General features: G+C 38.5%; 1 protein-coding gene across 2 annotated transcripts in view; it reads left to right on the top strand.

Annotated features, from left to right (window-relative positions):
• IDE (insulin degrading enzyme) overlaps positions 1-27,381 on the top strand; it is an 85,230-nt gene that overhangs the window by 26,481 nt on the left and 31,368 nt on the right. For both annotated transcript variants that reach the window (XM_081104335.1, XM_081104334.1), the window contains exons 4-9: positions 2,551-2,720; positions 18,567-18,689; positions 24,629-24,741; positions 25,406-25,568; positions 26,267-26,359; positions 26,780-26,871. In XM_081104335.1, the coding sequence (XP_080960461.1) occupies positions 2,551-2,720; positions 18,567-18,689; positions 24,629-24,741; positions 25,406-25,568; positions 26,267-26,359; positions 26,780-26,871 (754 nt within the window). The remainder of the gene's footprint in view (positions 1-2,550; positions 2,721-18,566; positions 18,690-24,628; positions 24,742-25,405; positions 25,569-26,266; positions 26,360-26,779; positions 26,872-27,381) is intronic.

The raw sequence follows: 27,381 nt of genomic DNA, 5'->3' as shown, positions 1-27,381 counted from the left end.
TGTCAACTTTATTTGCTTGCTTATCTTAATAATAGTCATTCTATTTTTTAAGCAACCTAATAGTTTGAATTTATTCCTTAGAGCAAAGAATATTAACAGAATACATGGCTAGCTCAAAGTAGCCTGTTTCTTACTTATTTTAGCTTATGTTTCAATCTTTAGGCAGCAGCTTTGAGGTATAATCATATGTATTCCCAGAAGACTAACAATAAGTTCCCTGGGCTCATTTTCTGCTTTACAAATGCTACTGCAGATGTTCATATAATCTCTGTTTGATGGAGGATGTCTGTTACTTGGCTCAGAGTGAAAAAAAAAACACACACACACTTGTATAAGAGCATTTTTTTAAAAAGTGGCTTATACTGTGTCATAATCATGACCCTTTATGTAGGCCTATCCAGTTACAGTGTGTAACTATTAGGCACTTTTTCCAGCCTGAACATATTGACATAGGTAGAAGAGGTTGCATGTCCAGAAATAGCTCTGTTTCAATATGTCTTTGATTATAGATTATAGGTAGATGGATTTCTCTTTGGATTGGTGTGTGTAAAGTGCTTATAATAGTATTATGTTTATGTACTTAAAATAAATATCAAATAATAACAGCCTCCTTGACAGCTGGACTGTGGGAGGTGCAATTGCTCAGATGTTACAGACTCAGGAGTCTCTTAGGTCCACTGAATAGTAGTTCCATTCAGACAGACCTTCTACTCTCAGTTTCATCTGAATTCTGGATCTTGTTTTTATAAGATGGGGGCTAATGTTTCTTTAGAAGAATTACTGTATGAAATCATGATTGCAACCTGATATAGGAGAGTTAATTTATTAACTAAAGGTATCTTAGTTAAACTTTCGTACTACTATTAAAGAATAGTCTCAAGGAAAGTATTTTAGTTACTTTTGTTAGAGTTACATGCCATGGTATTTGTGGAATCACTGCTTATTAAAATTTTTAAATACTCACAATTTCATAGAAGCCCATAGTTATGTCTTAGTCAAACTACTATGTCATAGGTTTTTCACTCCATTTTTTTCACTAATTAAAGTAGATTTGTTTATTTTTCTCCATGAGAAGAAAAATTCAAATAGAGCCTTTTAAAAGTAGGTCACTTAGTTTGTCCTAAAATGTCTGAGTCTTAGTGAAATTGCACCTAAAACTGTAAGTTTAAGGTTTCCTTGCCTAAGAACTATCACCTGCCTTTTCCTTTTTTGGAGAATTAGCCATTTATAACAAGGATTTTCATAGATATGCTAAACTGCAAATCTTAAATAGATTGCTGCTGTCTCCATAAGTCTGCCTTGACTTTTTGGTGTTGTGACATTATAATTTATTTATTTATTTTAAAATATATTTTTATTGATTTGCAGAGAGGAAGGGAGAGGGAGAGATGGAAACATCAATGATGAGAGAGAACCATTGATTGGCTGCCTCCTACATGCACCCTACTGGGGATCGAGCCCACAACCATGGCATGTGCCCTTGACCAGAATCAGGTCCAGGACCCTTCAGTCCCCAGGCAGATGCTCTATCCACTGAGCCAAACCAGCTGGGGCAACATTGTGATTTATAATAAGAAATGTATATTTGGTCTTCTTTTCTGGTCCTGACTCATAAACTTCCTAAAAACCCCTTGCAATTTCCTAAGTGGTCAGAACCATAAAGGTTGTTATGTTAATGAGGATTTGGGGGAAGCCCCTAGGTAACTTGAGGGTGGGAGCCACATGATTAGAGATTTGAAATTTATAGTCTCATCCCTAGACCTCTAAGGAGGAGAATGGGGCTGGATATTAAGTTCAGTCACTAATGGTCAGTGATTTAATCAACAAAGCCTCCCTAAAAATCCAAAAGGACGGAATTTGGAGAACTCCTAGTTTTGACCACATGGAGATTTGGTGAGGGGTGTGGTCAGAGGGCATGGAAACTCCTTACCACTTCCCACATACCTTGCCCTGTGTACCTCTTTTTTCTGACTATTCCAGAATTATATCCTTTTATAATAAACCAGTAAGCTAGAAATTAAATTGCTTCTCTGAGCCTTGTGAGCTGCTCTGCTAAATTAATAGAACCAGAGGAGGAAGTTGTGGAATCCTCCCATCAATTGTTCAGGGGGTTGGTCAGAAGCTTAGGTGACAGCCAGACTTGTGATTAGTGTCTGAAGGGGGCAGTCTTGTAGGGGGCAGCATCTGATTTTTAGGTAGCCAGTGTCGTAATTGAGCTGAATTGTGGGATACCCAGCTGGTGTCAGAGAATTGTTTGGTGGTGTGGAAAAAAGACATGGGAATTGGTGTCAGAATTGGAGGTGTTCATCTTTTTATATCTTCACTAATTAACATCTTTCGGGTAGATTGACTTCTGAATTTACATATGTCCAATATTATATTTTTTTAATGTTACTTAGAACATATTTTATATTCCTTTTTTCTTAGTAGCAATGGTAGTTTTTTTCTGATTTTGTAGAATTAATATTTCCTATCTGTTACATTTCAAGCATTTTTTTAAAGGCCACTTTGAAAAAATAACAGCTTTTAAATTATGTTTCACACCCTTAGGTTTGCGCAGTTTTTTCTGTGCCCGTTATTTGATGAGAGTTGCAAAGACAGAGAGGTGAATGCAGTTGATTCAGAACATGAGAAGAATGTGATGAACGATGCTTGGAGACTCTTTCAGTTGGAGAAAGCTACGGGGAATCCCAAACACCCCTTCAGCAAATTTGGGACAGGTTTGTCAACAGCAGCTTTCAAGCATTAATTCTCCTTGACCTCATTTAAACCCGTGGCCTCTCTGCATAGTATTGTATTTTACAGTTCAAGACGGAAGATTTCAAAACTCATTTTTACCTACACTGTTTTTTATAAACTCATAGTCTGGAGCTGAGAAGTGGTTGTTATATCATTGTTACTTACTTTTGTTTCTTGCTCCTGCCCTTAAGTATCAGCCTGGTCCCAGTGTAGGCACCTATATTGTGACTAATGACTTAAGGCCGAAGCTGAGGTATATGGGCTTCATGGAGAAAGTGATAGGTTATTGAGAATAGTGACCAAATATGAAGTGAGTTTGTTGGGTAGCAAGGTGTAGAATTGAACTTAGAGATTATAAATAATAAGAATGAAGTAGTTGTATTCCATTTAACAGATGACTAGCATTTTACTTAGTAGTTCCAAAAGAAGAATGTCATACAGGAGTCAGGTTCTTGGCATTGGACTTAATATGTAATATTCAGGATGATATTCTCAAACTTGTAGTAACATTGTCCTGATCAATTACTTGCCCTGTAGAGGGTTTCTCTGGCCATCCCATTCAAATAGGGGTCTAAATGTTGAAGGAGCAGAGCAGTTAGAATTGTGAATAGATACTAACTAGAATTTCAAAGGGAAAAGATAATGGATCTTTTTATTCTAAAGTCTACTTTCTAATGGGAGCTACAAAATTAATACTTTTCCTCCTACCTTTTAAGTTCTTCTAGCTGGGTTAATAAATTAAAAGACATTAACAGGCCGAAACCGGTTTGGCTCAGTGGATAGAGCGTTGGCCTGCGGACTGAAGGGTCCCAGGTTTGATTCCGGTCAAGGGCATGTACCTGGGTTGCGGGCACTTCCCCAGTGGGAGATGTGCAGGAGGCGGCTGATCGATGTTTCTCTCTCATCGATGTTTCTAACTTTATATCTCTCTCCCTTCTACTCTGTGAAAAATCAATAAAATATATTTTAAAAAAAAGACATTAACAGGAAAAAATAAAATTTTAATACATTCGCATGGGAAATTCACGTCAGCATAAAAATTTCAAAAACAGTGAGGCAACATTGGGTATATATGACATTTTGGGTAAAGGAGAAAGGTAGGGGGAATGGGGTCTTAGATTTAAGAAGTGAGAGTGGGCGATTTACAGATAGTTGAGGGAGAAGGGAACGCACAGCAGGCAAATTCTTGCTAGGCAACTCAGAAACAATGGGACACAGGATTTCTAGTGAACAGGCCCCTGCCTGAAGTCCTCCTATTTACCATACTTAATTCAAATGAGGCTAAAATGAATATCCTGAAATTCCTTTTCTGGAGTAGGCCTTTTCATCCAAGCCTCTTAGGCAGATGTTTAGATGGAAAAGGCCAAAGGTTCTTTCTGAGTCTTGTTTCTTAATAAACAGCTTAAAATCAGTATTCCAACAAGCAGCTTCAGGATGGCAAAACTTTGGTCCCTTCACTTCTAAATAGCAGTGCTATTTAAAATTTTTTTTTATTGATTTCAGAGAGAAAGGGAGCGGGGGGGGGGGGAGATAGAAACATCAATGATGAGAGAGAATCATTGATCCTGCATGCCCCACACAGGGCATCGAGCCTGCAACCCCGGGCATGTGCCCTGACTGGGAATCGACCGTGACCTCCTGGTTCGAAGGTCGGCATTCAACCACTGAGCCACGACTGCGGGCAGAAGTGCTATTTTTAATGCTCACTTGAAGGTTTGTTGAATCCTCCTGCTCCCATTGCCTTCACCTCTACTCATCTAGATGCAGAGCATCTGCGATGGGGATGGCTCTGTGGGAGATAGACTGCTGTAGAAGACACACAGGCCTCCGCCCTCACAGTGCTAAGTCTGGAAGGAGATTAGAGGTGGGGATGACAGGGCGTAGAAAAAAACTAATGTCTTGATTTTATAATTATACTCTTTATTCAGTTTTTTACTAAAAAGTGTTTAAATATTTATTCAGCACTGAAGTATTTAAAGTAAAAAGCAAAGAGTCCCTTTTCCTCATCTACTCTTGCCATTCCCACTTAACAAATGTAATTGTATAATAGGCTGCTATGATTTTAAATATACTACTTTGGGGATTATAAAATTACATATAACTAATAGAGTGCTTTGTGCACTTTCAAATTTATGTTTATTATGTAAGTTAACTTGGGGGACTTCTAAAAAGACTATAAAGAAAGCTTTCTTTCAGTTTGGATACCACACTATTATACCCAGCAGCAGCCAGGGAATTAGCATACCTTTATAGAATTCGAAGTTGTTTTAAAAATTGCAATTAGAAGCAGTGATACTGTGTTCTTCAGCAGTGGTTTATATACTTGGCACTAAATATCAGTATCATTGCTAAGATAAATTCTGTGGTCTCTGAAATGTCTGTGTAATGCCAATTTCTTTGAAAAGTGGCTTTAGTAGAGAACATCAGCATACATGGAATATAAGAAGGGAATGTGAGTTAAAAAAAAATTTTTTTCAAAATTCTTACACCCAAGTAATTGTTACCCTTTGGTGGATTAAATACTTATAACAACAATGCTGCCATTGTGCAGAACGAGTTGGGGCTCCTCTTTGGGAGTTGCCTCTTTTTAAATAGCCTCACTGGTGACAAATCACAATCAGTATAATCAGGAAGCAGCCACAAATCTTCCAGAAATAAATCCAATGAGTAGGGTGAGTAATATTATTTCACAAGCAAAGAAAAAAATGTCCTAAAAGAAAGTTTCAGGAGTGATTGGCAAGAGAAACATTGAATGGCCCTATGTATATGGGTGGGGTTTGAGGGCATATAACCACTGACGAGGCTAAGCAGTTAGTCAGCATAGGATGAAGTAATATAAACAGCCAAGACATGAAGAAGCCAGACTCAATGCAGCAGGACAGAAGCTGTGATGTCAGTCGTGCAGATGCCACGTTATCTTCTGATTTTAGAAATGTAAATTAACATTGAGCTTTTTGGAGTAGAGGGTCTGTCATTTCTAAAGTCACATACTTTTGAAAATATAATGAAAGATCTAGCTCTAGAAATTACATATAAAGAAAAGTTTGTAAAAGTGATCCTCAAAGAAGAGTCCTTTTCAGAAATTCATGCTTAATTTATTTCTGTTACTTTTGAGTGACTTAAGATGTTTCTGTGAATGTAGGCCATTTTGCCCGTCAAGGGATTATGATTTATTATTCTAATATTAATAATATTTAAATATAAAATATTTTAAAGAGTATTTAAATAATATTTACATAATAATATCAGGAAAATCTGGGTATTTTTAAATGAACAAAATCCAAACATTGTGTTATTTATTTATTTATTTTTTTAAATATATTTTATTGATTTTTCACAGAGAGGAAGGGAGAGGGATAGAGAGTTAGAAACATCGATGAGAGAGAAACATCGATCAGCTGCCTCCTGCACATCCCCCACTGGAGATGTGCGTGCAACCAAGGTACATGCCCTTGACCGGAATCGAACCCGGGACCCTTCAGTCCGCAGGCCGACGCTCTATCCACTGAGCCAAACCGGTTCTGGCGTGTTATTTATTTTTAACACATTGTTTGCGGGTAGTTTTTATCGCACGCTAACAAGTGGTGCGGGCCATTTTTGCTAATTTTTTGCGCAAATGGCAACGTTCAGTAAAATTACGATAACTTTAGTTTACGTATTTATACGTTACCTGCATTCTACCGCTAGTCTATAAAAAACGTATTAGTACGTGTCCTGCGCTCTACTACCACTCAATGTAAAACGTATAAGTAAAATGTATAAATACGTTTCCCGCATACAATGTGTTAAGAAAACCTTACAGTATTTGTCCTTTACAGTGTTTTTTCATGCTTCGAGACTGATATAGATCAGTGGCTTTCAAACTGTTTTTTAAACAACCCACAGTAAGAAGGATGTTTTACTCAGCAACTGAGAGCACATACACATGTGTTTGTGTAAGAGCTAAAACAAAAGTTTTACCAAACATTATCTATCTTACATCTTAGGATGAAGTCTGGTATCCTCATTATATTGTTTCTTTATAAGAAATTCTGTTCTGCAAATACATTAAACTTATTTTGCTATGATCAAATGGGTTTCAATCCACAGATTAAGTAAACCAAAGTCATAAGCAGTCATTTCAGTAGACTTAGAAAAAACATTTGATAAAAGCACTCATTCATGAATAAAAATAAAAACTCTTGCTCTGATAAAAATCTATCTCAAACATCATGATTAATGGTGAAGTTTCAAAAGGATTTCCACTAAAAGCAAAAAACAAAACAAGAATACCCTCTAATTACTTTTTTTGTTCAGCTGTACTATTGTACTAATTATTGCAATAAGTCAAGGAAAAATGTGATATTTAAAAGGTGGGAAGCCGAAACCGGTTTGGCTCAGTGGATAGAGCGTCGGCTTGCGGACTGAAAGGTCCCAGGTTCGATTCCGGTCAAGGGCATGTACCTGGGTTGCGGGCACATCCCCAGTGGGAGATGTGCAGGAGGCAGCTGATCGATGTTTCTCTCTCATCGATGTTTCTAACTCTCTATCTCTCTCCCTTCCTCTCTGTAAAAAATCAATAAAAAATATACATTTTTTTAAAAAAAAAGTGGGAAGGAAGCAAAAGAAAATTTTGCTTATTTTCATATGATGTACTTGTCTGCATACAAAATATTCAAGAAAATCTTCAGATCAGCCATTAAACACAAGATAATTTACCAAAGTTGCCAAAAGAAGAGAAACACTAAAATTGTGTTCCTCATAGATGCCAAAATTCTCAACAAAATACTAGCAAACTGAATTCAATAGTACATTAAGAGGATTATATGCCACCAGCAGGTGGGATTTATACCAAGGATGCAACAGTGGTTCAACATCCACAAAACGATGTGATTCATTACATAAACAGAACCAAAGATGAAATTCATATGGTTATCCCAATTGATACAGAAAAAGCATTTGACAAAATTCCACTTCTATTTATGATAAGGACTTGCCGGGAGCCGGTCCATCCTTGCTGTTTCAAGGGACCTGGCATATATGGCATACTGTTCTTAATATGTTTGCTCACCTTCTTGGCACTATGTGTTTTAACCAAGGTCACCTCTCTGAGAAAGGTTGTTTCCCCAGGTAGGGATTTTCCCCTGAAGTTAGGGAGGGAATAAAACCCCTTAACTAAGTGCCAGGCAGGTAATTAATCACTTTAACTATGAAAAATCATGCTTAAGCTACATAATCTTTACTCCCTGGAATGGAGATAAGAAACGCCCTAACCTTTGGAATAGAGATTGATAGGATTGGAATCAACTGGTATAAATACAGATGTAACATGACAACAGGACACAGAACCTAGACACAGAACCTAGAGACAGAAGAACTTCGCTGGAGAGAACATGGCAAAAGATCCTGGACTGAACCTGACTACAGAAATTGGCAAGAGAACCTGACTAGAACCTGGTGACTGAACCTGGCTGAAGAACCTAGAGACAGAACCTGGCTACAGAACCTGGATAGAACATGGCAAGAGAACGTGACTGAACCTGGCTGAAGAACCTAGAGACAGAACCTGGCTACAGAACCTGGATAGAACATGGCAAGAGAACCTGACTAGAACCTGGTGACTGAACCTGGCTGGAGAACCTGGAGAACCTGGCTGGAGAACCTAGCAAGAGAACATGGACACAGAACCTGGCTGGATATCCTAACAAGAACTTCGCTGGAGATCCTGACCAGAACTTGGCTAGAGAACCCAACCATACTGATCAACTGAACGCTGTCTCTGTGTCATTCCTTCTTCGCCGACTCCATCCACACCTTTGGGGACCCCTGGACCTGCTGGGGTTAGACCCCAGCATCTGGCGCCCGAACAGGGACCCCTAGGTAAGCCCCACTCTCGGGATGGATAGGACTCCACCGTAGGAAGAGGGTGGATAGTCTTCGCCGACTCCGTCCACACCTTTGGGAACTCCTGAAACAGGATTCCCCTAGGTAAGTCCCCCTCCCCATTGAGAACCCCCACACTTGGGACAGATAGGACTCCACCAGGGTGCTACAGACCCCCCTATAGATGATAAGTAGGGTAAGAAGGTAGATAGTACAGAACTTAGATTGAGAAGATGTGCCATACTGAGTCCAAAGAAAGAAGACTCTGTATTGATCTTTAGATTAAGAAGATGTGCCATACTGAGTCTAAAGGAAAAAGACACTGTATTGATCTTTTAACACACATGCTTGCTAGCAGAGGAATTAAGGTTACTCCCAGTCAGATAGAACGTTTTATACAAGAAGTATGTCCATGCTTTTCTGAGGAAGGAAAGGTAAATGTAAAGGCATGGGAGGAGGTAGGCCCAAGGAGCCTTATCCTTAACCCCACTGCAGCCTTTCCACCCCGGGAAAGTGCAGGATTGGCAAGCTCTCCCTGGGGTGATAGATCAGGACTCAGGTAATAGCGGAAAGCGCCAATCCTACTCTTAAAATGGATACAAGAGAGCATTTGGGGTTTTTCTTTTTAATGCCTGCTTTTAAAAAATAAAAAAGGGGGAATTTGCCAGGAGCTGGTCCATCCTTGCTGTTTCAAGGGACCTGGCATATATGGCATACTGTTCTTAATATGTTTGCTCACCTTCTTGGCACTATGTGTTTTAACCAAGGTCACCTCTCTGAGAAAGGTTGTTTCCCCAGGTAGGGATTTTCCCCTGAAGTTAGGGAGGGAATAAAACCCCTTAACTAAGTGCCAGGCAGGTAATTAATCACTAACTACGAACAATCATGCTTAAGCTACATAATCTTTACTCCCTGGAATGGAGATAAACGCCCTAACCTTTGGAATAGAGATTGATAGGATTGGAATCAACTGGTATAAATACAGATGTAACAAGACAACAGGACACAGAACCTAGACACAGAACCTAGACACAGAACCTACACAGAACCTAGAGACAGAAGAACTTCGCTGGAGAGAACATGGCAAAAGATCCTGGACAGAAACTGGAGACAGAACCTAGACACAGAACCTAGCAAGAGAACCTGGCTGAAGAACCTAGAGACAGAACCTGGCTACAGAACCTGGATAGAACATGGCAAGAGAACCTGACTAGAACCTGGTGACTGAACCTGGCTGGAGAACCTAGCGAGGGAACATGGCTACAGAACCTGGCTGGAGAACCTGGAGAACCTGGCTGGAGAACCTAGCAAGAGAACATGGACACAGAACGTGGCTGGAGATCCTAACCAGAACTTCGCTGGAGATCCTGACCAGATCCTGGCTAGAGATCCTTGCTAGGCTGCTGATCAACTGAACGCTGTCTCTGTGTCATTCCTTCTTCGCCGACTCCGTCCACACCTTTGGGGACCCTTGGACCTGCTGGGGTTGGACCCCAGCAAGGACTCAACAAAGTGAGTATAGAAGGAACTTACCTTAACTTGATAAAGGCTTTATATGCTAAGAGCACAACTAACATCATACTCACTGGTGAAAAGCTAGGAGCTTTTCATTTAAGATCAGGAACAAGACAAGGATGCCCACTCTTGCCACTATTATTCAACATAGTGCTGGAAGTCCTAGCCACAGCAGTCTGACAGAAAAAGAAATAAAAGGCATCCAAACATTAAGGGAAGAAGTAAAACTGTCTTTGCAGATTACATACTATATATAGAAAACCCTAAAGAATCCACCCAAAATGATAGAATTAATAAGAATTCAGTAAAGTGGCAGGATACAAAATTAATATACAGAAACCTATCATGTTTCTTCATGTTTCTATCTACTAATAATGAATAATCAGAAGGAGAAATTGAGAAAATGGTCCCATTTACAGTTACATCCAAAAGAATGGAATATCTAAGAATGAACTTAAGCAAGGAGGTAAAAGACCTGTACTCTGAAAACTGTAAGACATTGAAGGGGACAACGAATAAGTGGAAGGATATACACTGCTCATGGATTGGAAGGAATAATGTTGTTAAAATGACGACACTACACAAATTTACAGATTCAGTGCAATTTTCATCAAAATACCAATGTCATTCTTCATAGGACTATAGCAAATAATCCTAAAATTTATATGGAATCACAAAATAGCCAAAGCAATCTTGAGAGAGAAAAACAAAGAACAAAGTGTCATACTTTCTGATCTCAAACTATGCTATAAAGCTATAATATTCAAAACAATATGGTACTGGCACAAAACAGACACATCAATGGAACAGAATATGGTCAACGTATTTATGACAGAGGAGGTAAAAATATACACTGGAATGATAGTTTCTTCAGCAGGTGGTCTTGGAAAATTGGACAGATACATGCAAAAAAATGAAACCGGACCACCCTCTTACAGCATATAAGTAAATAAACTCAAAATGGGTTAAAAACTTGAATGTAAGGACTGAGACCATAAAACTCCTAGAAAAAAAACAAAGGATGTAAACTATTTGGCATAAGAATGATCTTTCTGGATACAGCTCTTCAGCAAGGGAAATAAAAGCAAAAGCAAAAACAAACAAATGGGACTACATCAAACTAAAAAGCTTCTGCACAGTGAAGGAAACGTTCAACAAAACAAAAAGGCAACCTACTGAATGGGAGAATATATTCACAGGTGGTGTATCTGATGAGGGGTTGCTATCCAAACTGCATTAGAAACTCATACAATTCAACGAAATAAACAATCCAATTGAAAAATGAGCAGAGGACATGAAAAGACATTTCTCCAAAGAAGATATACAGGTGGTTAACAGACAAAGGAAAAGATGCTCAAGTTCATTGATCATCAGGGAAATGCAAATTAAAACCACAATGAGATACCACCTCACACTCATCAGAATGGCGGTCATCAATAAATTAATAAATAAGTGCTGACGAGGATGTGGAGAAAATGGAACCCTTATGCACTGTTAATGGGACTGCAAACTGGGGCAGCCCCTATGTAAAACAGTATAGAGATTCCTCAAAAAACTAAAATAGATATACCATCCAACCCTGGCAATTGACTTCTGGGTATTTATTTAAAGAAAACAACACTAATTTGAGAAGATATATGCAGCATTATTTACAAGAGCCAAGATAAGGAAGCAACTGAGGTGTCCATCGATAGATGAATGGATAAAGAAAATGTGATATATAAATTATTATATTTCATATATAAGAATTTCAGCCCTGACTGGTTTGGCTCAGTGGATAGAGCGTCGGCCTGTGGACTCAAGGGTCCCAGGTTCGATTCCGGTCAAGGGCATGTGCCTTGGTTGCGGGCACGTCCCCAGTAGGGAGTGTGCAGGAGGCAGCTGATTGATGTTTCTAACTCTCTTTCCCTATCCCTTCCTCTCTGTGGAAAATCAATAAAATATATTTAAAAAAAAAAAAAAAAAAAAAAAGAATTTCAAGTAACTAACTGTAGATACATTAACCTTAACCTTCAGAATCCTGGGTTTTTATTTTTATTTTATTTAAAATATATTTTATTGATTTTTTTCAGAGAGGAAGGGAGAGGGATAGAGAGCTAGAAACATCAACCAGCCACCTCCTGCACATCTCCCACTGGGGATGTGCCCGCAACCAAGGTACATGCCCTTGACCAGAATCGAACCCAAGACCTCTCAGTCTGCAGGCCAACGCTCTATCCACTGAGCCAGACCGGTTTGGCGAATCCTGGGTTTTTAGAGAACATTTAAGATTTTCATGATTATAATGATCAAGTTGACCTTTTCTTGAGAACCTTATCAGACATACAGTTGGAGACAGCTGTAGTTTCTAAAATAGATTTTTAAAACTTCAGTCTTTCCCACAGAATGTAAGAAATATATGGCTGACTTTAGGAAAATAAGTTCTGTTTCCTTCAAAGTCAGCATTTATATACATTAGTTCCTGAGTTTATAAACTTTTTTAAAATAGAATTTAAATTGTTACAATGAAAATATAAATATAGATAGCATTTACTGAGCTTTACAATTTACAAAGCCCCATTCATGTCTATTATCACTTTTCATCAGAATTACAACCTAGCCGAAACCGGTTTGGCTCAGTGGATAGAGCGTAGGCCTGCGGACTGAAGGGTCCCGGGTTCGATTTCGGTCAAGGGCATGTACCTTGGTTGTGGGCACATCCCCAGTGGGAGATGTGCAGGAGGCAGCTGATCGATGTTTCTCTCTCATTGATGTTTCTAACTCTCTATCTCTCTCCCTTACTCTCTGTAAAAAATCAATAAAATATATTTAAAAAAAAAAAGAATTACAACCTAAGTTTAGACGCTGTGCTGAGGCTTAGCATGGATTATTCATTTAATCCTCACAGTAATCCTGTGAGATGAGTTCCTTATTCTTATTTACAAATAAGGAAATGGGTTTATAGAGGTTAAGAAACTTACCTGTGTCCCATAGCTAGGAAACCAAGGAGTCAGGGACTGAGCCCTTGCTTTTAACCTCTGGGCATGTATCCATATTACCCCTATTTTACAGATAAAATAAATGAGCCCTTGGAGATATATGGAGTCTTTTCCAAGGTTGCTTAATTAGTACATGATGGAGCCAGGACAAGAAACCCCAAATCTCCCAACCACCAAGCCAGTGCTCTCTCCAGGAGGCTCAGAGTGGCAGTCCCATTGGGTCAGCAACCCTGACATCCTCAGTCCACTGTGGGAGCTCACTGTAATGGTGACAGAGCCAGAAAGGTAGGATTCAGATTTTGGTAGCAGCATTTTAATTTGATGTACACGACCCAGCTGAATTAGCACTAAATTAGGACAGTGTGTGTCTAGAGTGGCTGTGGGCAAACTACGGCCCGTGGGCCGATGCGGCCCGTTTGAAATGAATAAAACTAAAAAAAAAAAAAAGACCGTACCCTTTTATGTAATGATGTTTACTTTGAATTTATATTAGTTCACACAAACACTCCATCCATGCTTTTGTTCCGGCCCTCCGGTCCAGTTTAAGAACCCATTGTGGCCCTCGAGTCAAAAAGTTTGCCCACCTCTAGTCTAGAGACTAAGTTGTTATTTGTTATCCCAGCCATATTCACGTTGTTCTCTACACCTGCATTCTTCTTTTCTTTCTTTTTTTAAGTGTTTTTATTGATTTGAGGGGGGGGGGGCAGCGAAGGGAGAAGGATAAGATAGAAACATCAATGTCACCTGCATGCCCCTTACTGGTCTTTAAGCCTGAAACCTGGGCATATGCCTTACCCCAGGAATTGAACCTGGGGACCTCTTGGTTTGTGGGTTCATGCTCAACCACTGAGCCACACCAGCAGGGCCACACCTGCATTCTTTTTTCTTTTATTTTTTAATATATTTTATTCATTTTTTACAGAGAGGAAGGGAAATGGATAGAGAGTGAGAAACATCCATCAGCTGCCTCCTGCACACCCCCTGTTGGGGACCAAGCCCGCAACCTGGGCATGTGCCCATGACTGGAATTGAACCCGGGGCCCTTCAGTCTGCAGCCTGACGCTCTATCCACTGAACCAAACTGGTTAGGGCTACACCTGCATTCTTACATAGAGGAAAGTCATACGGACCTTTGGCTGAGCTTTCTTCCCTACTTTACTGCCACGGTTTCTGTGATATACTTAGAAGGTAGAAGTACCCCCTACAATTCAGATCATAGCAGTAGTAGCTGCTGTTTATTGTGTATTTTTCTACTATACAACAAGTATTATGTTAAATACTTCGACACTTTTACAGATTTATTATTTGTCATAAAAGAGATAGGTATAAACACAAACATTACAAATATAGTTTGAGCATCTGATGTACACCTCTCTGATTGCATTTTCCTCCCAGCTCCTGACAGGTAACCACCATCTTAAGCTTGGTGATTATCATTCCCATGTTTTTTTTTATGAAAACATTGCTAGTCATGTTTTCCTCTGAGCAATACGTTGTATAGTTTTTTAAATCTTTTTAAAAATGGTATTTTATTGTGAGTCACCTATGCCACTTGTATTTTTTCTTTCAATGTTATATTTTTAAGGGTTATCCATATTGGTGAGTGTGCCTTTGGTAAGTTTTTCAGTCTTATTTTTGCTACTATTTGAATAATTCATTGAATGTATGTACCAGTATTTATCTTTTTCCTGTTAATGGAACAGTGCTGTTGCTGTGAGCATTCCTTGTACATGTTTCCTTGTACACAGAGTTCCCTAGGGTACTAGGAGTGGGATTACTATGTAGTAGGACATGTACATTTTCAGATTTAACAGATATTATCTAATTGTTTCCTATAGAGGTTGATTTAATTTGCACTCCCTCATGCAGTGTCTGAGTTTTCATTACTTCATGTCCCTAAATAGCCCTTGGTGTCATCAAACTTTCCATTCTATTTATTGGATGTTGAATACTGCTTTATACTTCATTAAAAATATATTTTTATTGATTTCAAAGAGGAAAGAAGAGGGAGTGAGAGAGAAACATCAGTGAGGAGAGAAAATCATTGATTGGCTGCCTCCTGCATGTCCCCCACAGGGGATTGAGCCCACAACCTAGCCATGTGCCCTTGACTGGAATTGAACCCAGGACCCTGCAGTCCGCAGGCTGATGCTCTATCCACTGAGCCAAAATGGCCAAAGCTTGTTATTTACAGGTTTTTCCCCCTCTAATTTAGTGTAAGCCTAACAATGTCAGGATAAGAGGTTGAGACTAAGAGAAGTTAAATAACTTGTTCAAGGTAGTACTACTGGAAGATAGTTTACCCTGGATTAGATGAGAGCTCTGCCAGCACTAAAGCCAGCGTTCCTCTACACCTCTCTCCCTGGGTAGGGCTTTTGGTGCTGACAGTAATAGAGTCCACTCAGTAATTTAAGGGCTAATATGGAATTCTGTGCATCATGTCCTGCTTTTTCTTTCATTTCTCTATCTGTTTTTTGAGAACTTCCACTAGCTAGCCTTCCTGTTTTTAGAAAACTCTTAAAGGAATTGTTCTAATAGCAAGCCTGGCTCTGGTGCATTTGTACCTGGTATCCGTGTTCTCTGTCAGTGTATTGAGAGCTGACTATCCTGACCCAAGAGAGTCACAGTGAAGAACCTTTTCCTTTTTCTAATTCAGGAGCTTCTAAGGATACAGAACTTCCATTCTGGGATGTGTTTCCAAGTGGACCACCGTTTCCTTTTTGTCATCACATATTAGGAAGACAGCAAACAAATGAGAATGTAGCTTTGTAAAATGGTATCTGTAGCTAAAGCCATTTTCCAAAACAAATGTGATTGCCTCTGTTTATCCGTTTAGCCAGAGATCCAGTATCATTCAATTTTTACCTTAGATGAGCAAGATTGCTGTTGACAGTGGCACCTTATTTTTCATTTAACTTTTTTAAAAAACATATTTTATTGATTTTTTACAGGGAGGAAGGGAGAGAGAGAGTTAGAAACATAAATGAGAGAGAAACATCGATCAGCTGCCTCCTGCATACCCCCCCACTGGGGATGTGCCCGCAACCAAGGTACATGCCCTTGACCGGAATTGAACCTGGGACCCTTCAGTCCGCAGGCTGACGCTCTATCCACCGAGCCAGACTGGCTAGGGCTTCATTTAACTTTTTATTCAGCACATTTATAGAAGAGTATGTGTGGTTTTGATAAATTGTTGCGTTTTACCTTTGCTGCTAGTTGAAGAATCAGTTGAATGAATATACTATTATTATTTATGTATAACTCATTTAATTTTCAAAACCTGAGCACACGAATCAGCACCCAATCAAAAACAGAACATTACCAGCACCTCACCAGCCCTCTTTGTGCTCCTTTGTAGTCACTATCCATTTCCCAGGGTAACCTCTGTTCTGCCTTTGCATAACCCAGATTAGTTTTTGTTTTGTATAAATGAAATGATAAAGTGTATATACACTTTTGTGTATGGCTTCTCTTATTCAGCCTTAAAGTTGTGAAGTTCATCTATACTATTGCATATAAAGAGTGGATTATTCATTTTCTTTGCTGTATTGTATTCCACTGTAGTCCTTTGGCTCATTTAATATGACATTGTCAGTGTTTTGCCATTATTGCATGTCTTAGTGTGTTTGGTGTATGCTCCTGCTTTTGTCTCTGTATTTTAAAGTGGACCTAAATGTAAAGAGTAGAGATTAGAATGGTAAGATATTCAGGTAAGTTAAAATCAAAGCAAGGATGAACTAGAGCTGGTTAACCTGAAAGAATTGTTTAAAAATATTTTTTTATTGTTGATAGTATTACAGATACCTCTCATTTCCCCCCCTACCCTTTGCCCCCCTAACCTGAAAGAATTTAAGTTCTAGATGGAGGCCATGATCTTGGTCTTCTTAAACTTTGATCTGAGATTTTTTTTAAAAACCATAATATTAATTAGATTGTGAATAGGCAAATCAGATCACACTCAGATTTTTAAAAATCTAATTTCTAATATAAAATTTATAGCATGTTGAAATAAAACTTAATTTCTCTAAATTTGTGTGTTCCAACGTGTTGATCTTTATCTTTGTCCAAATATTGTAGGAATTTGAGCTTGTCAATGTAAATGACTAAGGAAGCTCTAAGCCTAGTCTGTTGGAACAGAAGCTTTTAGAATCTTCACTTAGTGGAAAAGGGAAACACCATCAATTGTCAAGTTTCACCATAAAATGAGAGAGCTTCAAGCCATTACCTGGCAAAAAGCTCCTTTTTTTCCTGAAGAATTGAGACTCTGGGTACTTTTAAGAATATCTGAATCCTCTAGGTAAAGTGAGGGGATGTCCCAGGATCCCACATAGAGCTGATCTGGAATTGAAGTGGATCTTTAGTGAGAAACTGAGAAGACTAGTTAAGAACCTGGAAACTTGACTAGCAGACTACTGCTTATGACGATGAGTACATTGGATTGCTTTGTGACTTGAAAAAGGTTAATGAACACTTGAACACACTCTGCACTGGATCTGTTAATTCAAGCATCCTGAGGCATGAATCTTGGCTCCAAATACTGTGCAGCTCTCTGGATCTAAAGACTGGGTCTAAGATCGCCATCTGGTGGCTCTCTTTGGATATCCAATTTAGTAAAAAAGGGAATCCCAATATCAGTTCATCAACCATTATTAACCCAAAGGGGAAAATTACATCAAGACTATGTTCTGCCATAGTTTCATGTCTGCAGATTAAAGACAGGAGCCCATTTAAGCAGGAGCAATAATAAAATTTATTATTCTAAGTAAGATCTTAAGATAGTTCTAGTCAAGGTGCCATTTTTAGAGTCACCAATTGTTGAAATTCCATCTCTCAGTCTCGAAATATCCTTATTAGAAAGGTAGTACTTAGTTTGAGTATTTGCTTTAACATGCATATTTCATCCTAATTTGATTAGTTATTTGATTTCATAAGAGATCTCAAAGTGGTATTATCACTTGAGACTTGTAAAAATAGCACTACACCTTTTTTTACCAGTCTAGATCAAATTCATGAAAATTTACATCACAGATTTAGTGCTGCAGCCAAGAATAGTACATTTATTTCCACAAGTAACTTGGCAAGTTCCAAAAAGATCCCTTAGTGGCTATGCTAAATTAATGGTGTAGCACTTAGGGAATTAAAGTAAGTGTGAATGAAGGCCATGTGGATCTAATTTTATCTTATAAGTGCTCATCTTACCTACTATCTCATAGGGGTTTTAGGAAGTATAATTTTTATAAAGCACTCTAAGTTCTTGAGGGAAAATTCTATAGTTTAAAATGTCACTGTTTTGCACTATACTGTTTTGTTTATCCAGCTTACATTCAAACATATTTGGCTAATCACTGTGTGTATCAGCTTGAACTCTGTTTTTTAGGTTCAACTTACAGCGATGTTGCAATACTTACAAAATTTTAAGTCCACATACTAGTAGTTTGTGTTTTCTGAGAAATGTTTTTTTCTCCCTTTCAGGTAACAAATATACTCTAGAGACTAGACCAAACCAAGAAGGCATTGATGTAAGACAAGAGCTACTGAAATTCCATTCTACGTATTATTCATCCAACTTAATGGCTATTTGTGTTTTAGGTCGAGGTAAGAATCCTTAAACTTTTTTCACTGAATTGGATAATAAAAGTTTTCCATTTTGGCTTTTTCAAAGTATTTGGGAGAAGGAGATACAATATTACCTTTTATCTGCTCAGAGGTTTTTGAAAATGATCTCCTTGTAGAAAAAAGCTTAGGTGATTTTTAATGGAGAACTGAAGAAAATATAAATTAATCATAGGTGCCCTAGGCATATAAAATAAAGGATGTATAAAAGAAAAGATTGAAAGATTTGACCTGATAACAACTCAAAAACTAGAAACAATATTAAAAGACAGATGATGATAAACTGGGAAAACTTTGGAATGTAAACAAGAAAGGTTTGATTTATATATCTATACTAATAAAAGGGTAATATGCTAATTAGACCAGATATCTTCTGGATGTCCTGGACAAAGCCACAGTGGCGGGGGCTGAGGCAGAGGTGGTTAGGGGCGATCAGGCTGGCAGGGGAGGGCAGTTAGGGGCGATCAGGCTGGCAGGCAGAAGTGGTTAGGGGCGATGAGGCTGACAGGGGAGCAGTTAGGGGCATCAGGCTGGCAGGCAGAGGAGGTTAGGGGCAATCAGGCAGGCAGGCAAGCGGTTAGGAGCCAGCAGTCCTGGATTGCAAGAGGGATGTCTGATTGCTGGTTTAGGCCCGATCCCGCAGGGGTCCTGGATTGGAGAGGGTTGAGGGACCCCCTCACATGCACGTATTTTGTGCACTGGGCCACTAGTATATATATATAATTGATTAGAGAGGATGGGAGAGGAAGAGAGAGAGAGAGAAACATCAATGATGAGAGAGAATCATTGATTGGCTGCCTCCTGCATGCCCCATACTGGGGATCGAGCCTGCAACCCGGGTATGTGCCTGACCGGGAATTGAGCCATGACCCCCCTGGTTCATAGGTCACTGAGCCACACTGGCTTGGCCAAGATTTTATTTTTTTAAAAATGAAAATAAACTAATTATAATATATTTTTTCCCTCTATTGAATTACCATAATTTTGTTTTTAAGTAATACTCATTATAGAAAAGGGATACTCTTGTATTGGTGGAGGTGTATACAAGTTATACAGTTACACTTTCTAGAGGACATTTTAACAAGATACATTACCTTTAAAATGTAGTGGGCCTCCTAGTGCTTACCACAGGCTAATGTCCTTACACTGACTGTTAGAAAGAGGAGGCAGAGCAAACCCACCCCGTATACACCTGAGCTCCGGCTCTTTGCCACATCTGTGTTGTTAAAGGGAGGATCTGGCAGGGGGAAAGGTACATTTTTACTTTTAGAAGCACAGTCTAAGGAAATAATTAAGAGTTGTTCTAACAGGTGATGTACAAGGATTTTTGGTCAATATAGTACTTGTTAGTGAAAAGTTAGAAACAATCTAAATGTTTAAAATAGGAGACTGGTTAAAATAGTGATGCAATAGCAATATAATAGAATATTTTATAGAAAATAGTATTCCTTCTCCCACTTTCTGTCTGACATGCTTTATTTTTCTTGATAACATTTATTGCTTCCTGGAATATTAATATTTATGGTTGTCTACTATACCAGCATCTTGTTAACTGCTTTGTTCCCAATGCCTGGAATGGTGCTAGGGGACAAAGTAGAAAACAAAAGCACTCTAAAAGCACCATGGGCTATGTGATCTCATTTGTGTATGTAAAAAAAATTCTAAGAGACATAAATGGGAGATATAAGAGAAAGTAGAAAAACACATACCAGAAATTTAATAATGTGGGATAGTGGTTAAGAACTCATCCTCTAGAGCAGCCGTGGGCAAACTACGGCCCGCTTGAAAGGAATAAAACTAAAAAAAAAAAAAAAAAAGACCGTACCCTTTTATGTAATGATGTTTACTTTGAATTTATATTAGTTCACACAAACACTCCATCCATGCTTTTGTTCCGGCCCTCCGGTCCAGTTTAAGAACCCATTGTGGCCCTCGAGTCAAAAAGTTTGCCCACCCCTGCTCTAGAGTCTGACAGCTTGGGTTTGAATTCCAAATATACTACCTGTTCAGTTGTATGGCTGTGAGCTAGCAAAATTACTTCAATTCTCTGAACTTCAGTTTTGCATTTGTAAAATGTTGTGAGGTTTAATTAAGATAATGCAGAAAAAATGTCCGTATAGTGCCGGACATATATCAAATGGTTCATGAATGGTGGCTACACTTAGCATCCCATAATCATGACATTATGGATGAGTTTTGCTCTCTTCTTTTTGCTTTTGTTTTTCTAAGTTTTCTGCTATTGGCAAATGTTACTTTTGTAGTTAGAAAATAAGCAATAGGGCTCTTGCATCTCGGCCACTGGCATGCCACCTAGACTGAGGAAGACTCGAAAACTTCGGGGCCAAGTGAGCCACGGCCACAGCCGCATCAGCAAGCACAGGAAGCCCCCCGGGGGCCGAGGTAATGCTGGGGCTTGCATCATCACAGGATCAACTTCGACAAATATCACCCAGGTTACTTTGGGAAAGTTGGTATGAGGCATTACCACTTAAAAGAGGAACCAGAGCTTCTGCCCAACTGTCAACGTTGATAAACTGTGGACCCTGGTCAAGTGAGCAGATACGAGTAAATGCTGCCAAAAGCAAGACTGGTGCTGCTCCTTCACTGATGTGGTGCGATCAGGCTACTACTAAGTTCTGGGGATGGGAAAGCTCCCTAAGTAGCCTGTCATTGTGAAGACCAAATTCTTCAGCAGAAGAGCTGAGGAGAAGATTAAGGGTGTTGGTGGGGCCTGTGTCCTGGTAGCTTGAAGCTACATGGAGGGAAGTTCATTAAAATGTCCACAAGTTAAAAAAAAAAAAAAGGAAAGAAAATAAGCAATAGGAAGCAAGATATAAAATGGGTCTAAGAAGTGAGGGCTAATTTTAAAAAGTATACTTTATAATCCTACGTGTTTTCTAAATGTAGGTAGGACAAGCGTGTTCAGTGTCATTGGTCCCGGGAATAGATGCTTCAGCTGTATTTTTGTCTGTGTCCTATTAAAATATGATTTTAATAAGCACTTATTGAGCAGGTTAATGACAGCCAATGAATCAGACATGAGTGCTGCTCTGTATTCTTGGTTTAGTGGAGATCCGAATAGTGTCTAAAAGAAACGAGATGTTTCAATTCCTCGACCGTGTACACATCACTCTCCCAGTGTGACTGACCCCCTGGGCTAAGTTCAGTAGACTTGATGAGGGGCCTGGGAGAAGTGTCCTTACAGTACAGAGGTGTTAAGAGGAAGCAGGATCTCTTGGAGGAGGGTAGAAGAGTTACCATGTGGAAGATTTTTGTCACGAAGGGACAAAAACATTTTTCTCTGTTCTCCCACAGGGCCATCCCTCTAGTTGTGGTAGCACTAATTACCTGGACACTTGACAAATAGGTACCTATCAAGTACAGACACTGGGATGCCAAGTACTAATGATGTAAAGATGAATGAGACTTAGTTCCCTGTTCTTTGGCTGCTCACAGCTTAGTGGTGAAGACGGACTGTGCACTATTGTACAGCTCCTTATCTTTAAAAAGCCATATTGTGAATTTATGCTTTTAGGCCAGAATACTGGAAAGGCACACTTGATAGAAGCTTGCTCTGAAGAGCTTTGCCGTCATCAGCACTCCAGGTCCACAAACCTTTGTTGACTGCCCACCTTGCTTCATGTCTCATGTCCCACCTGTGTCTCTTTATGTCAGAGCTGTCACTGACATCTCTTGCTCCAAAGATACCTGCTGCTCCATTCCCGAATTCACTTGTCATATAACAAGCATCCACTGATCTGCCTTTTATTTGGCTCTGGATATTTTGGAGCCTTTCAAACATGTCAAATCAAAGTAAAAATAACATATGTTTTGTAAATAAAGTGCAAATGCCCACATTTATAGGCCTAGAAGAGAATTTCAGATTATATGAGAGCAGTTCTCAAATAGTGATTAAGAACTCTCTAGAGAGTTCATGGAAAAGTTCAAAATGGGTCATAGAACATCAAGGGACATTTCTTATTTGATCCAAATGCTTCCTGACAGTAACAAGTGATGAATGTTTATACCATTTATAAGTAACCTATTTTTGAGGAGACAGAATCAAGGTGAGTAGTTATATTATTTATGAAAAGATAGCCTTTTTTACTTTTTAGAATAATTGTAAAGTCTATACATGGAAAAAATTTCATCTGACACTGAAAGGTATAAAATAGAAATCAAATTCTTCTTCCTCATCCCATTCTATAACCACCATACCTTCACCTTAAAGATAGTCACCTTAATTAAAAAAAAAAAAATTGTCACCTTAAGTCATTTCTTATTATATACTTCCAAAAGTAGAATTTTGTTAATATACTTACATATATGTATGTGTGTTAAAAAATTAAATAAGATACATCACATGGCGTTGCTTTCTAGCCTGCAGTTTTCACTTAATAGAACATTGAGACATTTTCATATATAGATCTTTCCCTCATTAATGGCTGCATTAAATTCTACTGTTCAGACATTTCATAACATCCACACATTGGTAGCTGTTAGGTCATTTCCCGTTTTTGTTGTTGTTATAAACTGTTGTAGTGAACATCTTATAACTTTATAAACTTTTGCAAGTATAACTCTATTAAAAAATAAGGTAGGTAATAACATAGGAGAACTTCATGTAAGTGGCCACATAATTTTATCAACGATTACAAGTCTTTGAGTGAATCTGGAATATTATAATAAAGTATTATTTAATGTTAGACCTTGGAAGAGACTTGTGATCATCCCACCCAACTTTCTAGTTTTACAGAACCTGGAGTGGTTAACCAGCCTCTCCAAGCAGTCCGTTGACATAGTTGCTTGATAAAGCGAGGGTTAGAATCCAGGTCCCCTGACCCCCCCTACCCAGAATTCTTTTCACCATTTTATGCTATTTCCGCACAATATCAATCATTTGCAGACTCTAATATTTGACTTTTAGCAATGAATGTAGACTATTTATAAGGTGGATGTCACAGTTTGTCAGCTGATGGTTTAGTATGGGAATCATGGAAAAATAGCTTCCAAATGCAACTGATAATTATTGTTTCTAAATTTATTGCAGTATAACATTTGTGTAACAGCTTTTTATTCATTATTAATTTTTTAATCCACACCCAAGGATATTTTTTTAATTGATATTGCGAGTGGAAAGGAAGGAGTGGTGGGGAAAGGGGCAGAGAGGGAGAGAGAGAGATAGAGATCAATGTGAAAGAGAGACATAGATCGCCGAAACCGGTTTGGCTCAGTGGATAGAGCGTCGGCCTGCGGACTGAAGGGTCCCGGGTTCGATTCCGGTCAAGGGCATGTGCCTGGGTTGCGGGCATATCCCCAGTGGGGGATGTGCAGGAGGCAGCTGATCGATGTTTCTCTCTCATCGATGTTTCTAACTATCTCTCTCCCTTCCTCTCTGTAAAAAATCAATAAAATATATTTTTAAAAAAGAAAAAAAAAAAAAAGAAAGAGAGACGTAGATTGATTGCTGCCCGCAGGAACCCTGACCTGGGCCAGGGATTGAACCTGCAATGCTTTGATGCTTGGGTTGACGTTCTAACCATTTAGCAACACCATCTAGACCAGCATAACATTTTTTAGACTATAAAGAGGTAGACGTGAAGTGTATCATTATCAATATAGTTTAACAGCTTTAGAAGTTATATAGGCATTTCTAGGACTTAACTGCTTCAATTTACCTGAAACAATTTAAAAAAACACACATTTAGGTTTTCCTATAATAGTCCTGAGGTTTATCAGGGATCCTAAGGTTCCTCCCCACCCCCCAGCTGTATTGAGATATAACTGACATACAACATTGTGTAAGTTTAAGGTGTATGATGTGATTTTATGTTTGTATATGAGATCCTAAGGCCTTAAATACTACTTGTCATATGTTATAATTAGATTAAGTTCTGTTTTCCTTATATGTTTTCCTGTAGAATCATTAGACGACTTGACTGATCTGGTGGTAAGGTTATTTTCTGAAGTGGAGAACAAAAATGTCCCATTGCCAGAATTCCCTGAACACCCTTTCCAAGAAGAACATCTTAAAGTAAGTACAAGTATTTCTGGTTTTGTTTTGTTTTTTAAGTTTATGGACTTATATATGCCTAGTTTACCAAATAATAGATGGAAATTTTTGAAGATTTTATTATTTATGTAGTTTTTACTATTTATCTGGATAATCAAATCAATTTCACATTTATTAGGGACATGTTTCATCAAAAAGATACCAATATAATCCGATCTTTGCATGCTAAAGGTAGTTTTGGTAGCTATAAAAGCTATGATCCAGTGCCAGAGGGCAAGCATCCAGAAGTATTTAGCTGCACAGTCCAGGGGATAAAACGTGGACTTTATACAAAATGTAATGACATTCCACTAAGAAAGAGGCCGGGTCATTATTTCTTTATGTTTAGTGTGATCTTCTTTGGCAGTTGATTCTCTCTTGAATTTTGAATTCTTATATGAAAATCGGTATTCTTCATAGTTTATAAATATAGGGTGTCTTCCCCAAAAAATATATACACACTTTGAATAATCATAAAGGCAGTGTTTATTAAAATACATTTCATTTTCAAAATTGAGCTATCAGCTGTTAAAGTGTGCATATATTTTTGAGGGACACCCATTTTTTTGGGGGGGGGCACACCCTGTATTTTATTCAGTGAGAGTTGTACGTAGCTAATCTTTTGTGATTTTTTTCCCCCCTCCAGCAAATGTATAAAATCGTACCTATTAAGGATATTAGGAATCTTTATGTGACATTTCCCATACCTGACCTTCAGAAATACTATAAATCAAATCCTGGTCATTATCTTGGTCATCTTATTGGGCATGAAGGTCCTGGAAGTCTGTTATCAGAACTTAAATCAAAGGGTAAGTCTTTTGGGCACCAGTTTCTGAGCATAATATTCCACTATATCTTTTTACTCTGGCTCTCATTTCCTCCTAAATATTTTCCTGTGAAAAAAACGTTTTTGAATGAGAGACTGTTTGGGGTTTATGGGGGAGAGAGGTAGTGGTTGTTAAGTGTACTTAGTTTTTTGCTTTGGGGGACCTTCCACCCCCCAATAATTTGTTTTATCCTTTAGCATTGAGCACTAAAGGTTAGGTATTTCATAAGATGTTACGGTGCATGTTTTAAACGTAAAAAGAGGTCAAAAAGTATAAACTCACATTGGATATATTTTACTATCTCTATAAAGTGTCAGTACCCGTAATTTTTTTGCCTGCTCTTACCCTTGAAACCAGAGGGTGTACCAAGATCTAGTCTGTAAAGGATTTCCAAGCCCCTCTCAACTTAGGCTTCACTTTCACACACACTTACACAGTAGTCTACTCTTGATTTGGGAACTGACTTGGGGAGTCCTGAAGAAAGTTTCCAAGCCCCCCCAAATCTCTTAAGGCTTCTGCACTATATGAAACTGCTTTTCTGCTCTTTTTTCTAATCACCTCCACCCCCTAGTCTTTTCTGCAGGAGGTCCATTCTAATCCTTTTGTGAATTTTAAAAAAGATTCCTTTGTCCTAAAAGAGGCCACACATGCAATCATGTTATTTGCGTTGATTGTTACAGGCTGGGTAAATACTCTTGTTGGCGGGCAGAAGGAAGGAGCTCGAGGTTTTATGTTTTTTATCATTAATGTGGACTTAACTGAAGAAGGATTATGTAAGTATTGACTTTTTTTGTCTTTGAATGAAAAATGACTTTGTATGATTTATTTTTTAAATTTCCTTACCTGTGATCTGTTTTATGTTTGTGAAGTTATAAACACTTCATCCATTGTATTTTTCATGTGCAATGTGCCCTTCGTTTCATGGATGATTTTCCCACCTTAACATCTGATCATTATGTTGCACTTGTCAAATGTGTACTTGGCTTTTCATTTGCTCATTTATTATCCCAGAGCCCATTCTATTACATATCCCAAAGCCTAGAGGGCCTTGTTTGTGGGACCCTAAAACCTGTCTCAGGGAGGTGAGAACTCCATTTCGTAGAGGGACCATCTTCTGCTTACTTTAGGAGCGAGCTCACTGCTTTAAAGGATTTGAGGACTGAATGGTTTTTAAGTGTGCCCCTTTTTTCCAGTACATGTTGAAGATATAATTTTGCACATGTTTCAATACATTCAGAAGTTACGTGCAGAAGGACCTCAAGAATGGGTTTTCCAAGAGTGCAAGGTACCTTTGTTTCACCAAAATTATTCTTAAGGAAAATTCTCAGAAAACATATATATGTGAATTAATTTAAATTTAAGGCCCAGTGAAACTTTTGAAGATTTTTTTTTTCCTAATCTAAGTAAAGGTTTGCAATGCATAGTAGCTTTAGTTAAGGCTTAGTTTGATTGGCTGCCTGGGGCACAATTAAGGGTTATGGCATCATATAACCTTTTTCAGGAAGGAAAAGGGAAGAAATCGGTTTGCTTTTCTGTCCCTCAGAAGAATGCCAGCAGTTTCTTGAGCTTGTATCGCCTTACTTTACTGTGTCTGAGGCTGCATGATCTCTCTTATTTTCAGATCTGGTAATAAAACTCTGTAGCAAACTTCAAAGAATTAGTGAATTGTCTTATATATGATTATGGGGTTAAAAGTGATCTTACTGTATGGAAAAACTTGGCTATCTTTCTCTTTTCCCCCTTTTCCTTTTTAAATAAAAAACAACAAAAGGGATTTCTTTTCCAAAATTTTAAA

This window comes from Myotis nattereri (genome assembly GCF_964212035.1).
Source record: "Myotis nattereri genome assembly, chromosome: 13".
Taxonomy (NCBI): Eukaryota; Metazoa; Chordata; class Mammalia; order Chiroptera; family Vespertilionidae; genus Myotis; species Myotis nattereri.
The sequence above is the reverse complement of the archived record's forward strand: the minus strand, read 5'-3'. Positions and strand labels throughout refer to the sequence as shown.